Source organism: Corvus kubaryi, unplaced genomic scaffold (assembly GCF_017639235.1).
Source record: "Corvus kubaryi isolate FWS band 111438036 unplaced genomic scaffold, C.kubaryi_AGA036_p1.0 37334, whole genome shotgun sequence".
Lineage (NCBI taxonomy): Eukaryota > Metazoa > Chordata > Aves > Passeriformes > Corvidae > Corvus > Corvus kubaryi.
Genome location: NW_024581108.1, coordinates 4742187 through 4763688, shown reverse-complemented (window position 1 = coordinate 4763688; position 21502 = coordinate 4742187). Strand labels below are relative to the sequence as shown.

The 21502-nt window shown below is 38.7% G+C and overlaps 1 protein-coding gene across 4 annotated transcripts in view; it reads right to left on the bottom strand.

The window, feature by feature from the left end:
• Positions 1-21502, bottom strand: part of NR5A2 (nuclear receptor subfamily 5 group A member 2) — an 87538-nt gene that overhangs the window by 21713 nt on the left and 44323 nt on the right. For all 4 annotated transcript variants that reach the window (XM_042029932.1, XM_042029935.1, XM_042029934.1 and 1 more), the window contains 2 exons: positions 16782-16901; positions 5692-5839 (listed from right to left, as the gene is read on the bottom strand). In XM_042029932.1, coding sequence (XP_041885866.1) covers positions 5692-5839; positions 16782-16901 — 268 coding nt within the window. The remainder of the gene's footprint in view (positions 1-5691; positions 5840-16781; positions 16902-21502) is intronic.

The window sequence follows — 21502 nt, the reverse complement described above, 5'->3', positions numbered from 1 at the left end:
GTGTGCTCTTAAGTATTATAATTACTACAAAAGTTTAGTCAACATTCCCTGTTATATTACCTCCAGTTGATGCTTATAGTCTTATTTTTCTATCTGCATACATGATATCCCTCATTAAACCCTCAGCAAAAGCTATAGAAGTGAAAGTATTTACAGCCTTGTGTTTCACCATAGTTTGCTGCTGCATTTTTAAATCTTTTCTGTGTATTTAGGTTGCAAGTTCCCTGAGGCAGAGATTCTGCTGGTCTGTAAATCTAATAGAATAATGACTAGAACTATGATGTTCCATGAAGTACACTAAAAAGTGCAATAGCTTTTTTTTTTCAGCTGCAGATTGTTGTGTAAGTGCAGTGATGTGAGTTACTGGCACCAGGTGAAGTGGAGCACAGGCAGGCTTTGTGCTCTGCTCCAAGTGCATGTTTGAAGGAAACTCCTTCCAGTCTTGTGAGTGCTGGGGGTAGAGTCTGCCTTGAATATGCTGAATTTCAGCCTGTTTCGTCTGCATTAGGATCTTAAGAGGCTCATTTCTTTTCCATATGTGCAAATGGTGGGGCCTAGGACTTCAAATACCTCCTCCCATTTCAGCTAAAGCAAGACTAAAAGCAAGGAAAGATTAATTTTCTAATATTCCTCTTAACTTGCAAATATTCCTCTCATTTTAACAGAAATGAGAACAGTGTTGCAGATCTAGATGGATTTATGCTGAATTTTCTGCTTAAATAAGACAGTGGTTTGTTCAAAAACTGAGTTCTTTTTGTTAGGGTTTTTTTCTGTCGCTTAAACAAGAGCCCATTGTTTGATGTCCACCACAATTAAATGTTTATTATTTTTACTGGACCCTCTTGTTTCATGTTAAGTGGGATGTGAGATCAATAGTGGCTCTGCAATTATTTGTCCATTGATAAAACCTTCATTTCTCAAATGAAGTACATTTATCTGTGTCCTGACAGTGATAAGGGAGCAGAACCAGTCAGCTGCTGCCTAGTCCAGCATTTAACTCCAGAGCTCGACAAGTGCCTGGACATGGCTCAAATGATATCTAACTTTTTCCTATTGGCATTTCACTTTACAAACTGCTCTGATGGGAGTTTGAAAAATCATCCTTGCTGAGTTCACATAATAAAAACTAGCAGGACAAATGGGAAGTTTTCATAAAGAGAAAACAAAGGCTGATTTCAGGTTAAGTGACTGTTTTGTAAAGCTACTGGATGGTAAAATGAAGATGACAGTAAATATCCCATTTAAGGCACTCATTTAGTTCTTCAAGCATAATTTAAATTTAGTCATTTATCAAATGTAATTGCTGCAAATATGATCTGAACTCTGTTCTGTGATAGGAAGCAAATTTTGACTTCAGTAAAAACAATGGAAAATTTTTCCTGGCTTTAATGAGGTCAAAATTGCATCTCCCAGTGGATAATCTGAGCCTATTTCAGCCCCAGAATTAGAGAATTCAACAGCCATTGTGGAGGAGTTTGTTGTTCGGTTTTGTTTTATTTCTAATTCTGATCTATGACAACAAGAGAAGGGAGTTTCCAAACTAATGTCAAATGTGGTATTGAAAATTCAGAGGTTGATAAACTGACACATTTGCTTTTTCTATATGTAATGTATCTTGATTCAAGCCAGCAGTTATTAAAGAAAAATAATTTGTATTTAGTTTTTGGCCTCCTTTTTGATGATGTGTACTGTGGGCTGTACTGGTTACATGCTATAGAAAAATTAGGTGTATTTTTACTCTGGGATTACGGTAAAGAATTCACATTACCCTCAATCTAGCCAACTTTTAGAAAGCTAGAGATGTTTATTATATTTGGTGGTAAATCTGATAAACAGTTACAGAACTGTGTGATCAGCATCTTTCTCAGATGTTCTCATTCCATGTGTTGGACATGAGTTCATCGAGCAGTGTTAAAAGTAGGTTTAACACTCAAGTCAGTCAAAGATTTCTTTATTCTTTCCCATTTTGCAATTTGTGCCTGGCCACTAACTTTCCATCAACTGTGTGATTACAGTTGCTGCGTTATTGTATCCGTGTTGGTTCTTCGTTGGAGGAAACCTGTCAAATGCAACTGAGAAGCCAAGAAATCCATACTCACATATCTCTTGAGCTACTGGGGTTTTTTTTATCTACCTATCTTTAGATTGGAAAAAAAATTGGCTGACATACCTGAGTTAAATTGTGGTTTGACATATTGATTATCTTCCCTCCCTTAGGTGGTATTAAGAGGAGAATATCTCTATATGTGAAATCAGAGAAATGATGCCCCAGAAAACAGACATGTTTTGGGGTTTGCAAATATATTGTAAATATCAGTCAAAGAAGGGTTGGCAAGGATAACTGCAATGAAAGACTTTTGTTTACAGAGAGGTAAGAACTACCTACCTGTAAAAACATTTGCTTTTTACAACTGAGAGAGGGAATTGAAAAATTATGTAACTCTCCATATATAACTATTCTATAGCTAACGAGACATCACACTCAAGAGAGTATTTACCAAACTATTCTGACTTATTGAATAATTGCTGAGTCAACTGTACCATAATGTAGTTGGCAGTGCTGCTCAGAGGGTACCAGACGGAGCAGGTGGCCCCTGGAGAAAGGAGCCGAGCTGCTGTGCCTGGGGTCCCACTCACTGAGCTGGGGCTGTGCAGTTTGACTGCAGGAGGAGTTGTGCACTGCCAGCCACAACAGCCACAGTTAATATGCATCTGGCTAAGCCTCAGCAGCATCTTTAATGCTGCCAAAAATCAAAAGAATTTTCCTGTATAAACCCTAAGGAACTCCTCATGAGTAGATAACAAACAATTACCTCTTTCATTTAAGATCTAGCAAGCAAAACTGGTGTGATTTAATTCTATTTTGAAAAATTATCCTAAGTGCTTTGGGTTTTGATTATGGTTTTACTGTTAGTTTACTAAGATAATCACTTCTGAAATGTTAGGAAAAAAGGCAGAGACCAAGTTCTTTGCCCTAAAGGAGATGGATGTCTTGTGGAGAGACAGACAGGACAATACAGCCATGAATAACAAACGGCTTTTCAAGGCAGTCTCATATCTATACAGCTATAAAAAAACAAACAGCTTCTTCTCAATAAATTAATTCTGTGGATTATTGACTTCATATTACCTTTGAGAGGCTTTATATTAGACATCTGTTTTTTAATCAAGCACTGGACTAAAGAACAATAGTAAAAGGTTTTGTTGGTTTGGTTAACACTCATACGAATATCCTCAGAAATGTAAAAAGGGTGTACCTTGAAGCACTTTTTATTCCATTAAACATTACAGGGCCAGGTTGTCAACAGCTGAGATTTTTGAAATATTTTTTTTTTATTAAGCAATGTATTATTGGCATTAAGACCAGTTTTCTGCTGAGATGCCTGAGATGTAGATATGTGCAAAATGCACCTAGATACTTAGGTACAATATTGCTCCCAGTTATTTATGTAGAATTTGATGCTTAGCTATTTCTGACAGCCCTGCTCAATGCCTACCAGCATCGTTAGACACTTCAACGTCTTCTAAACCTGACGTGCTCTTAGGCTGTGAGGTGTCTTATTAATTTCAGCTACATGATTCATTCATTCTTTTGGGCACAAACTTAAGTGCTTAGCTGGAAAGGGTGTCTGTGTTTTTCATTTCAATCTTGTCATCATTCTTGTTAAGTATTTGCCTCTGTCCTGTGGGTCAAGTGGTAACATGTTTACATTTTACTCTTTGCAGAATAACATCTAGATCTGACTATTAGCAAATGGAGTTCTGCAGTAGGCTAAATAATGAACTAATCGATTTCAAAGGTGTCGAACCTGTCTTAGCTACATCACTTTTATATGCAAGTGATGTTCCTATTAGCAACAAAATTAGCTCTTTTTATAGTAGCATAAATGAGAGAAAAACTGGGTAACCTGGCTTGGTACATATTGGCAGGTTATTCCTGCCAAGAAGGTGAGCACAGTACCTGGCAGAGTTAGAAGAGCTAGAGAATGATTCCTAAATCAGTGCAAAGTACTAGAACAGCTGATGAAAATCATTAAATAAAAAGCCACCTAAATGGGAGAATTTTCTGAATGTACTTCACTTATTCAGCTAATTTAAAATGTTTCTGAACTGACCTGAATTCTCTAAATATTTTATCAGAAGAAAGCTACAGGCTCTATTTGTGCCACTGTATAATGACTGAAAAACCTACTTATTAGGAATTAGGAAATATGAATTCTTGTTATCCGTCAGATTAATTCATAAAACATAATTTCTGCAACAGATGGTTTGCTTTTGCTCCTCTGAATCTAAGATGTTCAAGCAATGAAGCCCTGAAAACAGTGTTAATAGGTACCAAGGAAATCCATCATCTCTTCCTGGGGTTCAAAACGGACATACCTCAGAACGATCAATTCTGTTAGCATCATTCTAATTTGTAAAATAATTCTTTTATATCTTCTGCATGTTCTGTGTCCTGTACCTCTGAAGTATTGGTCTTTTATGTTCCCTGCATTTAAAGGGACCTTTATCTAAAATTTTCTCAAGCAGGTTCAAATTCCATAACACCTAGGAGGGACATATTTAAGTAATTGAGGTCTACAGTGTGATCAAAACTGTCACTTTTAGTATACTTGCAACTGTATTACAATAATTTATTTTTAGAATTTTATTGCTCTACAGATTTTTTTAAAAACTGAAAATTAAAGGAAAGCAATACTAAATGTCACCACTGCTGATACCTATTTCATTGTTGTCCTTGGCTCATCTGTTCACCCTCTTTATAGACAAAAACACCTTTTCAGTAAAACAGGAGGTTTTGCTATGGGGGTATGGCTGGGTCTGACCTTATTTATGTTTCTAAGTCTCTCCTTTCAACTGTCTGCCAAAAAAAAAATTCACTTGGGCAAAGTTCATTTAGACCAGCTTTACAACAAAGTGCAAACCTGAAACAGAGGACAGGCAGAAAAAATCTCTTCCCATGAAGTCAATAGGAATCCATCTCCCTAAGATCTTTTTTATTCTTGGCACCAGTGATTTTTCTTGACTGACTTATTGGAGGGCACTGGTTTAACTAATTTGTCTTGCATAGGTATCTTTCCCATTCTGTCCTCTCCACTAGTACTACACAATCTTCCCTTTAAAGGTTATTTCCTAGCCAGATCTGTCCTAAAGCTATTATCATTAATTTGCACTTTAGGAGTTCCTTTCACTTTTTAAAAACTATGAGATGCATTCCTGATTTATGAGTTACAATGTGACAGCCATCATATGCAAAGAAGATTGTTTATACTTACCACAGATGCCTTTCAATAAGAGGGAAATTTCAACCATATCCCCTCTCCATCTGCTTTACATAACTGTATTCAATATCATAGAAGAACATGGCAATCTGTACTTTCCACTGTTCTCTAGGATGTCTAATAGAATTTTATTCCCGTTCTGGAAAATTCAGTAATCACATACCAAAATACAGAAGGTTTATAATACTGCATTAAATTCCATAGGTTTTAGGAGTCATTTCCATTGAAATGCACTTTTAATCCTTATACATAATTTCCCCGCAACTGATAATTAAAAATTATTCTCAGATTACTGTGAATCTCTTTAAACATATTTCAAAATCATGTGTTTCAAGAAAATTGAATAAAAGCATAATATTTTCAGTGGTTTTAGAAAAAACAATAATTATGAAGATTAGCATGTACCTACCTAAACTAAACAGCACCAGGAATTTGAGACAGACAAATTCTCGTAGGTCAAACTGCAGGGAACGAAGCTTTGCTACCAGGTCTTGTGCATGGCTCATAAGATTGTTGAGGGTGGCTCCAGCTTGGGATGCTATTACGGAATAATCCACCTGTAAAAGAGAATTGTATTCCTATCTGGTTGTCACCCCCACACTTTAGGATGTTTCAAACAATAATATACAACCAGGATACTCCTGGATATAGAAATGATTCTCAATTTAATGATGTTACCAAGTCAAGATGATTTTATATATAAACCAATTTTAACCCAATGGTATATATTGAAAATAACATTAAACCATATATCTTAATGGTACGTGACATCACTGTGAGTGCTGGTTTGTCTGTATTAGCTTTTTAAAGAAGCTTTAAATATGAGAGCTGCTTATGACACTGGTAGCTGTCCACATCTCAGTCTGTTTTATTCATTTGGTGTCTCCTGTTCTCATTGTAATCATATGATCCTGCAAAGAACGACTGATGGAATGACTTTCGTGCCTACCCTGACTGTATTGCTCCAGAGGCACACCACAATATTCATGGGAAACAGTCCTGTGTCCATAACTTGGCCAGAAACATCTATTCAAGCCCAGAAATGTCGGTGTATTCCCACAGGAAACAGAGGTATTGTTTGGGTGGTTTCTGTTCTCCTCGGCTACACAAAATCCCTGTATTTGTTGGAGCTGCTTGGAACTCACTTGTTCTGGCAAGGGCTGCCCTGCAGGGGAAGGAGGGGTGGCAGGTGTGTGGCAGCCCAGCTGCCCTCGCATTGTCCCCAGCAGTGACTGCAGCACACAGAGCTCCTTCCCCTGGGGAGGGAAACCAGCGGGGCTGCTCTGCGGCCTGCTGCCCTTGTCATGCTGCCCCTTGTTCTCGGGGCAGGCTGACCTGCCTCGGACCTTTCCTTGCATACAGAGATCCAACGGAGAGCTGCACTTAACAGACTTATTAAAAAGGGAATAGCCACAAGCACAGGATACTTAAAGCCTGTTACTTCTGACTCATCCTTGGGCAGTCCTTGAACCTCAGGTACCCTCCCCAAGCCCAGCATGCTGAAGCTGTTCTGGCTGATGCCAGTCCCATTGCGGGGTTGTTTCCATGCAGGTGGCTGTGCCAGCCCCTGCCCCTCTGAAGGTGTGCCCGCTTTGTCACGGGATGGTGACCAGCGGAGAAGGGTACCACAGCCTGCGGGAATGCCGTGATGGGAAGGTGAAGGGAGGGGCTGGGGTGGGCTGGCTCCAGGGCAGGGCAATGGCTTGGCATGGAGCAGGGTGGAACTGCTGTATCAGAACTGCGGTGACCTGAGCAACAGCCTCAGCTGAAATGCTCAGCCCACTTTTCACCAGAGTGCCCCACATCCCCTGCAAGTGCCACTGTCCCATGGAAATGGCCTGGTGTGCTGCTTGCTCCCCTCAAGGACCACTCCTGGCCAACTGGCTGAGACCTAAATGGGTCAGTGACACATTTTTAAAATGCCTTTTCTAGCCTGGGTACTCTAATATTGCCAAGACCTTTCTCTTTTAGGAGTTCCAGAACGACAGGAAAATTGCTAATCATGCTTCATCTAAGTGAAGTCTGGCTGTAAATCAAGACTAAGCACAATGGTAAGTGCTTACTTTGGGCAGGTGATTTGTTTAATGGTATCAGTGCTCTTAGCTCATCTCTAAGGTTTCCCATAATAAAGTAGTTAATAAAGAATGGACAGGTATCACCACAGGAAACACACCAATACTGCAAAATTTTGTTTTTCCAGGCCCTTATTCCTCGAAATCTGGGATTTAAAGAAAAAAAAAAAAATGCTAAGGAACATGTATTTTGATTTTTTTTTATTTTAAAACTATTGAATTGATTTTGCTCAAGTATAAACAGCAGTAAAACAAGAAAAAAACCCCTTGAAATACTTTTAACCTGACAAAATTTCAGCAAGGAAAGATAGAAAGATGACTAAAAGAAACTAAAATGCACTTTTCTGGTAATGATTTTAATATAATCAATAAGTTACTGACTCTTATTACGAGATTTCATTTATACATACTCTTGTTGCTCCCAAGAAACTGTCTGGACACAGCTGCACAAAAAACATGAAGTTACACTTTTTGCATGGAGGTTGAGAATAACAACACTTTGCAGCATTGGAGCAGTTAGAGTTGAGCTCATGTTTCAATTAAATCAATGGATTATGCTGAAGCATCCTGTGAGGCAGGTTTTATTGCTCTCTCTCACACCTGGGGAAACTTGAAGTAGTGACATTAAGTTGCTTACTCAGGGCTGAAGAAATCTGTGACAAAACTAGGATCTGATCTTTGGAAACCCCAGCCAATCCATCTTTCAAAAACTACTTTCTAGTTAATCTCTTATTTACTCTTTCTATAGATGCATTTATGCATATTTCTTTATGTATATATACTTATATAAATAATAAGAGAAAATAAAGTAACATAGCTCAAATAATTTTTACTCAAAGATCAGTTTAATGTAGTGACATGATTCAACTACTTTGTGTTGAGAAACTGGTCACATATAAATATGAAATTTTATAACTTAATTTCCCTTTTGTAATTGTTAAGACGGGAGAAAAAAGCTCAAAATCCCTTACTGAGCTTCCAATTTGTGGGGAAAATATGCTACTGACTTCATAATAAGAAGTTAAGATGTCTGAATGTCAAGAATATCAGTGGCCTTAGTGCAGTGATTATGCCATAATGGAAAAACCCAGTAGATGCCTGGATCTCCCAGCATCCCTCTACTGGAGAGCTCTCAGGCAACCTGCTCCTCTTTCAGGTGCATTTAATATTTGCAGCACCAGCAAATTTGTCTGGGAGGCAAGTCCTCATCTGCCACTCACCAGGAACAGGCTGTATTAAATTTTTATATTTATTGACATTTCATTACCATAATTGACTGCAGTTGGTTCTCTAGTAGAAGGCACAGGGCTGCCTCCTAAGCAGGAGAATTGGTCCCTTGAGTAGGATTTGCAATTAAAAACAACGCAGAATGGATTTTTTTTTTAATTGTGTAAATATGATGAGTTGAATTTTCAGCTTTAACTAGAGAATAGTAGGTGTGCAGAAGGCTTTTTTCAAGAGTGAGCAAAATTATGAGTCAGTGGAAAGACGACCCCCAAAGGTGTCAATCAGTTTACACAAAAGCAACTGTGCATGAAAAAGCCTCAGTTAATGTCTATTCTGAAAAAGTGGTCACATTAAAGACTACTCTGTTCTGCTTGCTTGGTCCTTTATGCAGAAGTTCATACTAAAATGTGTATTAATTCTTTTACCTTCCAATTCATGATTAAAAGCGCTTCTAAAAGACAAAGATTAAACCAGCTTGGTTTTTGTGCAAAATGCTTAATTGCATACTGAAGTCTTAGCATTTACTTTCTATTGTACATTTTACTTCATATTGTATATTGATTTCGTTTGGTAAAATCAAATCCACAACTAAAATTATTCTTGCATCCCAATTGATACTACTATATTTCACATTGATTTTGATGGTGAAGATGTTGTCTGGCATTTTTTAAAACAGCAGCTTTGTCAAAGATTCCACATAACCTAATTTGGAAGTAAAACGATGGGCTAAAGTTACGGCTGCAGAAGTGTGAATTCCTCCTGTACCCTGGGCTAAATAAATGCTGTGGCTGATGGCCAAAAATAAAGGGACCACCTGTGCTTTTTTGTTTTGCAAATGGTGTTTCATGGTAGTTAATGATTTTTGAAGACAAATCCCTGATTTTACTGGGCTCAGATAGTAATTTTTCTGGTGAAATCAGGTGATGGCTTCTGGTATCAACTCTTCTCTATGCTCACAAAACAGTCTAACACTTAATCATGGAATTAAGTTCCTTTTTTTCTTCTAAAATTAAGCAGTGTTTGATTTCTAGACTATGACTGTGGTATCATGGGGAAATATTGTGCGGAACTGCACCAATCCTTTCAATGCTTCAGCAGGCTTGAAATAGTCTCCATAATATGATTAGAGTGATTTTACTTGTTGATGGCTGTTGCCAGGTACTGACTATCCCTGAATGCTATTCCTTTCAGCCAGACAGGAATTGCACAAGTAAGGAATAAAGTCTCTGCTGTGGCTCTATTCAGTACCTGTATAATCTAGCAGAAAAAGGCAGTTCAAGTTAATAAAAGACTGATTTCATATTGAATTTAGTAAATTAGACTACGGTGTATTTGGGGTATGAAGGCAGGGGCAGTGGATGCCCAGCTGCAGCAAAGGGAGCATCCTGCTCTTCCTGCTCTCCGGGGTATAGCATCTCTGGCTGCTGGGGAGTTGCTTGCCAACACTCCCTCCTTGGCTACAAACAGCACTGAAAGCTCGGGGTGGCCCACAGGGACCTGCCCTGGGTCTTTGAGTCCTGACCCTGCTTGAGTGGATGCTCTGTGAGTGGATGAGTCTCATCTCAGAGGCATGCATTCAGTATGTAGCAAACAAGTTAATTTACCATTGCAACCTTTCCTTTGTTTCCTGAAATATATATTTCAGTGGAAATATATAATATATATTTCAGTGGAAACTGCAGTGGTTATTAAATTCTTTTTGAGCTTTTCATATAATTCTTGCATTAATAACAGTATTTCTGTTACGTTTCTAAGCAAATAAACATGGAAAACATTTTGAAGAGGTGCCTATGTACAAAAATTGAGGAGGTTTCAGCATGGACAAAACCCACAGATATGCTTGTATCTGCTGGTTATCAGGTTTGGATATATTAATTAAAATTGTATTGACTTATGCAGCATAAGATGCTTGTCATTTTAATGTGAGACACAATAATAGAAGATAATGAATTAGGTTGCCAGTGGCCCTTTCCCCTAGGATGATGTTATGGTGCTTGATAATTAACTATAATATGCAAATAGTAACACTCCAAAGTACTTCAGAGTATGATAGAATCCATTTCTTTACCGAAGTGTTATTATGTACTTTTGTGGGTTTTTTATATAGAGATGAGGTGATATGAAATCACTGCTGAGTTTGATATTCAGTAACTTCATCAGAAGACAGAGCATCACTGGAAATATTTTTTTGTGAGTATCTGGGTAACATCTCACTAGGCTGTGCTAACTCAAACTGCTTCATGAGGAGCTTTGAACCATTTAAGTTCATTCTCCCTTATTACCCTCTTACCTTACACAAATTTCTGCTGTACTGTTTAAATCCTTTCCCACCAATGACTGCAGAGGAGTCAAGACTGGACTTTGGATCCCATCACTATCACTACTCCAACAGGCAGGTGGGACAGACTGATGTTCTTTCTTCAGCTTGAGTCTCTGAATAACTTGTCTTTCATGCTGGGCAAGCTTAAAATCAGCTATGGGATTTTACGTGAGTTTATGTTGACAAGTTAGTTCACTAGCATGGGACTGGTTTGGAGGACTAACAGGCTTGAAGAAATGCTGCCAGACTCCAGGCAAATAACTTTTGTTTTCTTTATGGGAGCCATGTGTAGGAAATACAAAAGAAATGTGTTTCCCATGAACACAACAGAGTTAGCGTGTGGGAAATGGAAGAATTCTGGTGTGCAAGGATTCATGTTGGGTGCTCTTTCCATAAATTTTTACTGGAATTGGAATTTTAGACTTTAAAGCATAGTGCTATGATTGTTTCATGGCAACACAGCAAAGCACATGTAAATTGGGATCAGGTTGTTCACAGGTATGTTCATAGCTACTTGAAAAGCTCAAAATATGTAACAAATATTTGGACAAACCTGAATTCAGGGCACTTCATGGTTATAACTGAATTTTGATGTGTTTTACCCAGTTTAACTGAGCACGTCTAGTTCATCCCCAAGGAGCAGCCAGCATAATATCTTCATAAGGCATGAGGCACTTTGAACAACTAGCACCTTACTTTCCTTTAGGCAGAAACCACTAGAGTAAGGAACTGTGCAAGAAAGCAAATACTGTACTAAACAGCAAAATAATGATTGCTTGACCTCATTTGTATCCACCTTGAATCAAATCCTGTGTTTTTTTGCTGATGTAAGGACTTCTAGATTTGGCCCTAAAATGCAAATACCTCTTTTGTGCCCACTACAACTATGAAATCTCACTGACTATGACACACATCTAATGGGAAAAAGATATTTACTAATTTCCAAAAACATAAGAAGTAATAGGTTTCCACTAGATATCCATGAGCTTTCTATACCTATGACCTGTGTATGTCCTTTGCAGTCAGTCCTCTAACACTCTTGTTCTTTCTGTACATCAGTGGTACTTCTGCAAGGGTGATCTTTCTTGGCAACACCATCAAGATCTCGTGCTCTTTCTCTGGTGCTATGCTTTAGAATACAAATCTGGGTGTAAAGATGCATTTGCATGATGACTTGAACTAAATCAATAGTTTCAATAATCTCAAAAAAAATCTGAGATTTAGACACATTTTTGGATGGCCTTTTTAACTGGAAAGGCTTTGGCCAAGGTCAGCAGAGGGAATATTTGGCAACAGTGAGTACCATGTAGGTATGAACAAAAGGAGCAGATTTTGTCTGGGCAGATGAGGCTACAATTCACATATTGTGCATTGAATGTTGCAGGAAAATACACTAACAACGATATTCTGTGCAGAGCTTTAGTATCTACCTTATGTGTACTGGCTCTTGGAAGCTGGCAGTGTATTGCTGTTGTAGAAGATACAAGAGGAAAGTGCTCAAGTTGGAGGAATTAAAATTCTATAATTAGAAACGGTCTGTTAAAATTACATGCCACATGGCAAGCCTACAAAACTCAGCATGTGGAGAGCGTATTGGCAATGATTTACAATTAACCACCACATTGCAAATCACTCCTTAGCTGTTTTCTATTATGAAATTTTGAGAGTTGTAAAATGCGTTTGTGCTACTTTATTTCCTTTTGAAATGGTAATTGCAACTGCTGAGGGGCAGTACTTAGTGCAGAAAATGAAGTGTGCAGCACAGGGAGGAACTTGTTTCTGAGGAACTGCTGAGGAATTGTAATGATGTGAAAAAAGTGCTTTCTTGAAACACACAGACACAAAAGAGCTTAATTTATGAAACCCCAAATAAGTAACAAAATAAAACACAGTCTCTTTTTGTACAAGGGCCAAAGCTTACTGCTTTGTTGCTGACTGCACTTTTTCCCCATCAAAGTGGAAACAGTGGATTGACTCTGGGTAAAACTCATGAACCAGTGGCTTGAGGGAAATGCAGATATATGGAAATGTGATAGGAGTGCCCTAAAGTAATGGGTTTTGAACCAGTGTGTTTGAAAATTACCAAGTGTTCTAACTGCTAGCCCATTTTATATACCTAGTACAGAACTGACAGTGGTATGGCCCTGGGGACCTGGATAAAGTTTGGCTTTTGTGTCTGAGGAACAGAGGCTGCGCAGTCTAAGTGGAAACAGCAGGTATGTTCTAATTAAGTGGTGGTAAATTCCCCCCTTACAGCTTCCACCTTGATGGTGATTGTAAAAAGGACTGTGTTTAGGAGTAGCTTTTATGGAGGGATATATTAAGGAAAGTGAGGAGTGAAGCTTCTCAGGTCTTAAATATGCTAACTTGTGACAATAATCTTGATCTCTCAGGTAATAAAGTTGGCAGTCTAGCTCAGGCCCTCAATTTAAAGTTATTATCTTTGAAAGCCAGATGATTGACTGTAATTTCACTCATAGTGCTTTGTTGGTAGCAGAAATAAAAATGTCTACAGCACTTTTCATCAGAAGTGTCAGAGTGCTTTTCACACCTTAATCAACTAATTTTTATGAAATGGTGGCATGGTTTTTCCCTGTCTCTTCTGTGGGAACTGAAAGGATCAGGACAGCAATGAGAAAGTATGCAGGAATGCTGCAGTAGCAAAGACTCATAATGCTCAGGTCTAGAAGTGTGGCTTCCCAGAATTATTTTAGAGTTTTTACAGAGGATACAGACACAGTCCTTTCATAAATACATTTGAACAGATGTTGTGTCTAAGAATGCAACAGTCTGAGTCAATGCTTCCAAGTAGGTCCATCTTGACACTTAGGGAAAGAGACAGTTGTATTGGATCAACTCATCTGAAAAAGTAAATCACTGCTGAGCAAGGATGTGAAAAGGCAGCGTACAGCAGCTGAAGCCAGGAATGGCTCAGGACAAGTAATGTGGAAGTAACATCCATGTCCATGTCCACTGGCATGGAGTGATAATGTTAAAAAAGCTTTCAGCTGTGGTTGAAACTTGCAAGGGATGTCGAATTGCTAGTCTGGAATAAACCAGGAAAATGTGGGAATGGGAATGCTGCTGGGTTCAGATGGTGATTTTGTGGCAGCAAGCACAGACCAGGCTGAGGTTCTCAGTGCCACCTTTGCCTCAGTCTTTCCTAAAAAGATCTCCTGGGCTCTGTGCGTTGCATCAGGGCTCAAGGAGGAGGAGAGTGATGAGCATGGGCTGCAAGTTGGAAAAAAATATAAAGGGTTCATAGGAGAACTAAGGAAGAACTTTCTCCCCATAGAACTTGTCAGGCAGTGGTACTGGCTGTACACAGATGTTTAGCAGTTTCCATCCTTGGATTTTTTCAAAGCCCAACTGGACAAAGCCCTGAGAAACCTGCTTTGAGCAGAGGGTTGGACTGGTGACTCCTTAAAATTCCTTCCAGCTTGGATTATGCTGTGATTTTAAGATTTGTGGCTCTGGCAATTCTAGATATTTTAAAACTTCTGCTTAGCTCACCCAGCCTTGTCCATCTAAGTAAAAAATGTTCTTCAAGGAATGATTTTTATCGATGAAAATCATTTAAATAGATGCTGTTTTAAAGTAAATGCTTTTGATGGAGAAATTGCATACAAGTCATGTACTGGCACCACTGCAACACCTTGACTACCAGCAGCCTTTCTGTGAGACGTGTGCCATGCACAGCATGGCGGGGGCAAGCGCCCGCTCCTGGAAGCCAATCGGGCTTTTCTCTGGGGATCCAGTGGCCAGGGCTGAGTGAAATCGGGACAAAACAGGGCCATTATGGGCAGATTTCAGAAACAGCAGCCAGAGACTCTGTAATTCAGGTTTAGTGTCTCCCTGTTTCTGCATGTAGGTTCTGCAGCTGTTAGCGATTGTGAAATGGGAAAAAGGACTGACTGTAGAGTTTTTGTTGCTGTTGTAGTGATATGGCTCCTCCTCTCAGCCTAAGTGCAAAGAGGAAGGTAAAGAGGGTGATGGGAGACTCTGGGGGTGATTGCACCAACTTCAGTTACGAACTTCAGCATAGGAAAGGAAAAATTTGGTTTAAAGAAGGATGTGTTAAAACTAGTTTACAAGCATGGACAAAAATGGATGCAGTCATTCCAACATAGCCAGGTTTTAACCTAGTTGGAGACTGCCTGGAAATACACAGCTTCCCAATCCAGCTGCTGATTTGCAAGCAGTACTTTTAATAAGCATCCTGCTACCTGTTGTCCAACAGTGAAGAAACGCTCTGTTTTGCCTTGAGATCATGTGCAGCTGGGGTTTTTATTTTCAAGAAAAGATAAAAGTGGCTAATGAGGTAAAAATTATTACTATGGCAAAATGGGGACAATGGCTAGAATTTAAGGGTAGTTAGATGTCTCTAATGATTTCAGCGGGACTTAGGCACTCAGTGCCTTTAAAACAGTGCTAATCACATAACAAAGGAGACACTAATTTATCAGTTCTCTCAGGAACAGAAACCTGTCAATATACTTATACCTTTATAAACACAGGAGCAAGCAAGCATCCTGTGTGGTAAATTAAATAATAGCCAGTAAAATTGTTTGTCTTTTGCAGAGGATGAAATGGAAAGGGAATCAGTCATTTTCTCAATAGCACCAATATAAATCAAGAGTAATGCAACTAAACTAACTTTTGCTAATATAATTAGGGAATACAGCAAGATCTGAGGTAGGTTAGTGACTTTCCATGAAGTGCAGGAGTTAGTTCCATAGCTAGAATTTGAGTTTTCCAAATTCTTTCTTGAACAAGTCAATAATTTCTCTTTTCTACTGTAGACCCCTTAATTCTAAATGCCAACAGAAGAATCAGAGTCCTTCTAATTCTTATGAACAATTGTTCTTAGTCTTAAGAAATGGCTGCAGCTTTAAAATTATAGCTAAAGCTGTAAGCAGATTCCACAACATGCAGACACAAACGGTGTAGCACAGGAAAAGGAGCTCTTTCCCATGCGTGTATAAATTGAGGCACTTCAGTTTGCAGCGACTTAAATACCAAAGAGCCATCATTTGTTTTCACATCAAGTCAGAAACATAATGTACAGGCACACTTTGCTTTTCTTTGATACTCTCTTTTTTTTTTTTCTGTTAAAGCAGAATATCAATCTGAGGAATAAGGTTCTTGTTTTACTGTCAAGTTTGTTGTGCTTTGGAAAGCATGAAGAAAAAACTTTCTATTTCTTTTGTGTTTTCTCACAGTTTTCTTAGTATTTGCTACATTAGAGCTCTTGCATTTTGGGAGATCCTTGTATGTGACACATGAAGAAAATTAACCCCTGGATAGCTGTGCAGAAACTGCAGGGTGCATACCCTGAGACAGTTTCTGAGACAATACCTGCTTTTATAGCCTATGGACAGAATCATTTTCCTGGGATTAGATGTCTCAGCTGCCCAGTTTCTCATACATGTGCATATGTCCCTAAAAGCAGGGTATTTCTGAGGTAGTAAGCAGCAGCTTCTATAGATTTCTGGCCCAGCTTGGGCTTTTTTTCAGTAAATCACAATTCTGAAAGGAAGAAAAGCTATACTTGCTTAAACCTAAAGCATTAGGTTTGAGAGTGTTGTTGTCAGAAACCATTTTAGCCCTAAGGAAATATTACTTCTTGAGAAACACTTCTCATCTGCTATTTTTCAATTACTGAAGTATTTGAAAAGCAAAGTGCTTATGATTATATCTGCTTTTTTAGGTTTATCTGTAATCAGCAGACTAGAAACAGAGTGCACAAGTGATTTTACCTACAGCATTTGTGGCAGACCTCTGAGAACACAGGAGTGCTTCTGACCTAGTTAAACTCTGCTATTTTGAAAACTATTCTAGAAACAAGACATGACTGTTTCTCTCAGACCACATACTCACCTGTTGCCCGGTAACCAGAAGGATGGAGCCTTCTTTCCCATGTACCACTTGCCGGTAAATGTGATCTAGAATTAAGAGTTCGCTCCAGCAGTTCTGAAGCAGCTTCATTTGGTCATCAACCTGTAAAGAAAACACAAATATTGGTGACCACTCTGGGGGTAAGTCTGACATCTCACTATGGAGACAGTTCTCCTTCACACAGCTGGCTGACATCAGGAGGACAGAGATGCTGTCTAGAATTTTTCATCCCCAGAATTGCTGTCTGCAGTTGAATAAACAGAACGCTGCTGTAGCCTTTATCTGTAAAATGTCTAGAATATTTACTCCTGATTAGATTCCAGGAAAACATAACTATGTCATTGTTATGCAAAGTAGTAATAATTGTGTATTTATGGCAATGGGATTTCATTTTTGCCCAAAACAAGAAGAGCAGGAAATAATGCTGATGTGAACTTTCTCATACTCCCCACCTTTGAACCTCAGCTTCTGGAAATAATAAGGAATCTGCAGATTCACAAGTGTTATTGCTGCAACAGGCCCAAGTCAGAGCAAATTAAAAAGTGCAAGATACAGAGCAAGGCTGATTCGGTATTAAAGATCTCTTCCTCTGCCCACATGTATTTGACATTTCGACCAAGTGATTTGTTGGCTCAGGAGTGGACAGTAAATTACCACATTGATGCACTTGGGCCAGGTTCAAATTAATTATTTGAAAAAGATATTTGAAATGTACAATTTCTATTACTCTTGCTTTTTACGTGAAACTGTTCTTTGATAATTTTCTTCTCTGAACAAGAAATGCTGAAAAAATCACAAAAATCAAAGAAATCATGCTAACATTATAATGTCATCCAAATTACCGTTTCACACAAAGCTATCACAGCTTACATCTGAAGAAAACAAATTTTGAGAGAGTTTAAACCTTCAGCATCCTTGTAATAACACCTAATACCTGAACAAGAGGTCAAGCATTTGAATGTACTATAAATGACTACATATTTCCAGTGTAAGCCAGCTGTCTCAGCCACAGGCTTTTGAAAACAAACTACACTTTACAGGTCTGGCTTTCTGAAGATCCCAACAGCAGCTACTCCACAATCAAAGCTTACCTCCCAAGCATTACCCTATCATTAGTGAGCCAGTGCTGTGAGAACAGTGTGAGATGGCAAAATCACAAAAAATTGTTTTGCACATAGTCTGTTCCTGCTGTTTTACAAGACTCACAAAACTAGCACAGCGAACATCTGCTAGTGGTTCACAGAATCTACTGCTCTGTATTCACTGTAATTTAACCAGTGAAAGCCCATAAAATGGATAGCATAAACAGCTCTGTGCACATCCCAAACACCATGTTGCCTGCAGAAGACTATTAGATCCAGCTGCTTTTGCCATTTTAAGAAAGATGGTGGGGCAGTAGATGCCTCCCAGTTTGCACTAGGAAGAAAGACACATGACTTTAATGAGGATTGTGTATTACTAAAAGGTAGGACAAATGACCAGTTCCAGCCTTCTTCTGAAAGACATGTAGATGAGGAAAAGCACTTAGATTGAAAAAAACATTGAACAAAAACAGTAGTGCACCACTTCTTATGTTAGAATGTGCTGGTAAAGTTTATGATGTGTGTAAGTGCAGCCAGAACACAAACACCTTTGTGGTTCCCTGGCATGTTGGTAAATGAGTTGCAGAAGCATATTATCTGTCAAAATGAGAAAATCAGCTTTTGACCAAAACGATTATGTGCCTTAAACTGAATGTGCCTGAAACTGATCCTGAAGGCAAAGAGACTGAAGTTTGGTTCTGAAGAGGAAGGTCCTTTGCAGGAAAATCCTCTTGTGGACTTCAGTCTTCTGACTCCAAAGCCAGAGCAGGCTTCTCTGCCATTAACAGCATAAGCAGGAGAAAAGGTAGCATTCTGTCACCAAGATATTTAAGTCCAGTCTGGGACTAGTCATAATCAACAACACTTTCAATTGTGGTACACAATGAATTAAAACAAGCTCACAAGCTTGTGCTAATGGCTAAATTTTGAGGTTTTTTTCTGTTTGTGGAGATCTTTAGGAGTACTGTCAATGTTTTAACACCAATAAGAAAAAAGTTCCCATTGTCTGAACTACTAGGAATGCTTATAAATAAAAGTTAAGCATCATATGGCAAACACCTGCCTGCTGCAAGAACACTCCCCAAATCTGCAGCTGCTCCCTGCCATAACAGAACACTGACACAAGGATAATATAACCTAGGTCTTACCTAACCAAGATGTCAAATGAGATGCCCATTTGACAGCTATCAAGCCTCAAGCAAAAGCGTGAGTGAATACTGTGCCCAGATGGTTAAATTTAGGTCCTCTCTGGCCAGTGGCATTGAGATGAAGACTCACCAGTGGGGACAGCATAACTGGAAATTGTTGCTGAAGAAATGGCTTTTAAATAAAGATGTGGAAGGAGGTAATGAAAGGTGTGTGACTCAAAAGAAATAGGAGATCATTTCCAGCAGGCAGGGTGGCATGAAAGAGGAATAATGTTACAAGTATGAAATGAGTAAAACATCACACATGTAAAACTGCTCTTAAGTGACAAGGGAAGCAAATGGAGTTCTTAGGAGGTGGCTTTCAAGGAAGGGAATGGGGAGGCAGTGTGATGGGAGAAGAAGGTGAGGAGGATGAGATGCAGGCTTAAAGGGTTTGTGTGACTGCAAGCGATGCTGCTGGGGCAGAGAAGGAGCAAGTACTTTGTGTTAGAGAAGCAGAGGATGGCGGTTGACAACAGCACAGGTGTGGTATTCATCTGCTCAATGAACTCGATTCTGTTAGGTGGCTGAATACAGGTTTGAACACAGAATTCTGTGATGGTGTGTCTGACTTCCTACACTGCCAGCTGGAATTATAAGGTGACTTTAAAGAATTTTTTTCTGAGTTTTCCTCTAACAAGGATTGGAAAACAGGCATGTGTGAGAATACATTTAGATGCATCTATTAGTTTGCATAATTTATCTTGCCAGTATAATGCAAGCCAGATAGAGTATTTCCAGGAATAGAGGAAATGAATTCTCAATTTGAAGAGTAAAGGTCTAACCCTGAGCACTGTGGTGACACACTATCTCTTGGCAGGAGAAAAAGATGGGAATGGGAGTGTCACATCTGCCTGCTAAACCCTGGCCTCCCCTCAGCTGGGCTCTCAGCTTTTGATATGGGATTCAGTGGGAGTTTGTAAGGCTCACTGAGGCCTCTATTGACACTGAAATACACAATCACACCTTATCAATTGTAGTTAAAGGGAGGACTTATCTCAGAAATGCTGGTTACTCATCTGAAAAACTATTTGTGCTGATGTTATAGATGAGGAAAGCTAGTGTGACACAAGAGTAGTATTGTTGTAGAGTGTATGCTTCCCACAGCACAGAACGTTAATCATTATAAACTTTTGTTTTCTCTGAAGAACAACACTGAAATTGCCAAACAGTAAAATGAAGAATAATGTGTATGCTTTGCTGAAATTCACCTCAATCTTATCAAAACAACACTGTGTCTTTCTTTTAGGAAAGTGTTTCAAAATATTTCGCATACTGTAACAAACAACTGCAGATTTATTACAATTTTTCTTCTGAAAAGGTATTTTCAGTCTGACACTTGATTAATTACCTGTTAAAAATTTCAGGGTCATGGGTTTTTTGTGTTGCTCTAAGTTAAATATTTTCCTTATAATTATTGCTGCACATTCAGTTAAACAATGCACTCACCTTTTACCCAGTTTACACCTCCTTTTCTCAGAAGCTGGAGAATCCTTTTTCATCCCTGTTCTTTTACATCCACTTGCCACTGTAGCTTTGGGCTTTTCTGCTACTAAAAATTTAAAAGGGTATCTAATGATTTTTAAAAAACACGATAATTGAAATTTATGTGATAAAACTGTGCTGGATTCAGCTCAATTATTTTTACTTATGCTTCTAAGAGGGAATGCAAATATGGAATAACATGAAGCATTCATCTTGTAGTGCCACTTTTAAATTCTACGGCCATTGAATAGCCATTTCCTAGTGAATATGAAGTGATTAAACATCTGTCTGAACTGTTCAGCCTGAAGCATACACGTTCAAGGGATGGTTGAACTTTCTTTCAAATGCAGTTAGGAGATCACTCACAAGTCATTGCAGACATATAGTTTGAGTTGTTACTCCATTTTCTTATGCTATCGTGATGCAAATCACCCCAAATCAAAGTTTTATAAGGCAAGTGCACTCCAGAGGCTATTTTTTTACTCCTGAATGCATGCATGGTTTCCAAATCATTATATAGGTAGCGAAGGATTTGGACTCTCCAGATGGGTTGCTGCTAACAGTGGGAAACCTCCTGTGCAAGGTTGCTGTCAAAAAGCAGCACATAACAGCCAATGTGGTTTTAGAAGTGAATGCACATAACTTTCAGAATCAGTGAATGCCCTAATAAAATGTGATTACTACCTATAACCTCAGTAATAAAATGCTACAAAGTTCAAGAAGAAATGATTTAATATTAACTATGATTGTTCCAGCTCTTTACTAGAAACCTGTGTGTTATAAAAATTTCTAGGTGAAGGCAGGGAGCGATCTTTACAAGTCTGTGTTTGCTTAAATGACTGTCCTGTTACCATCTAGCTCTAGCGTGAAGGAAGTATAAATCTGTCCAAGTTTGGTAGCTCTTTACATTTGTCTTGATTTAAAAATGAAAAGAAATACAAAAATACTT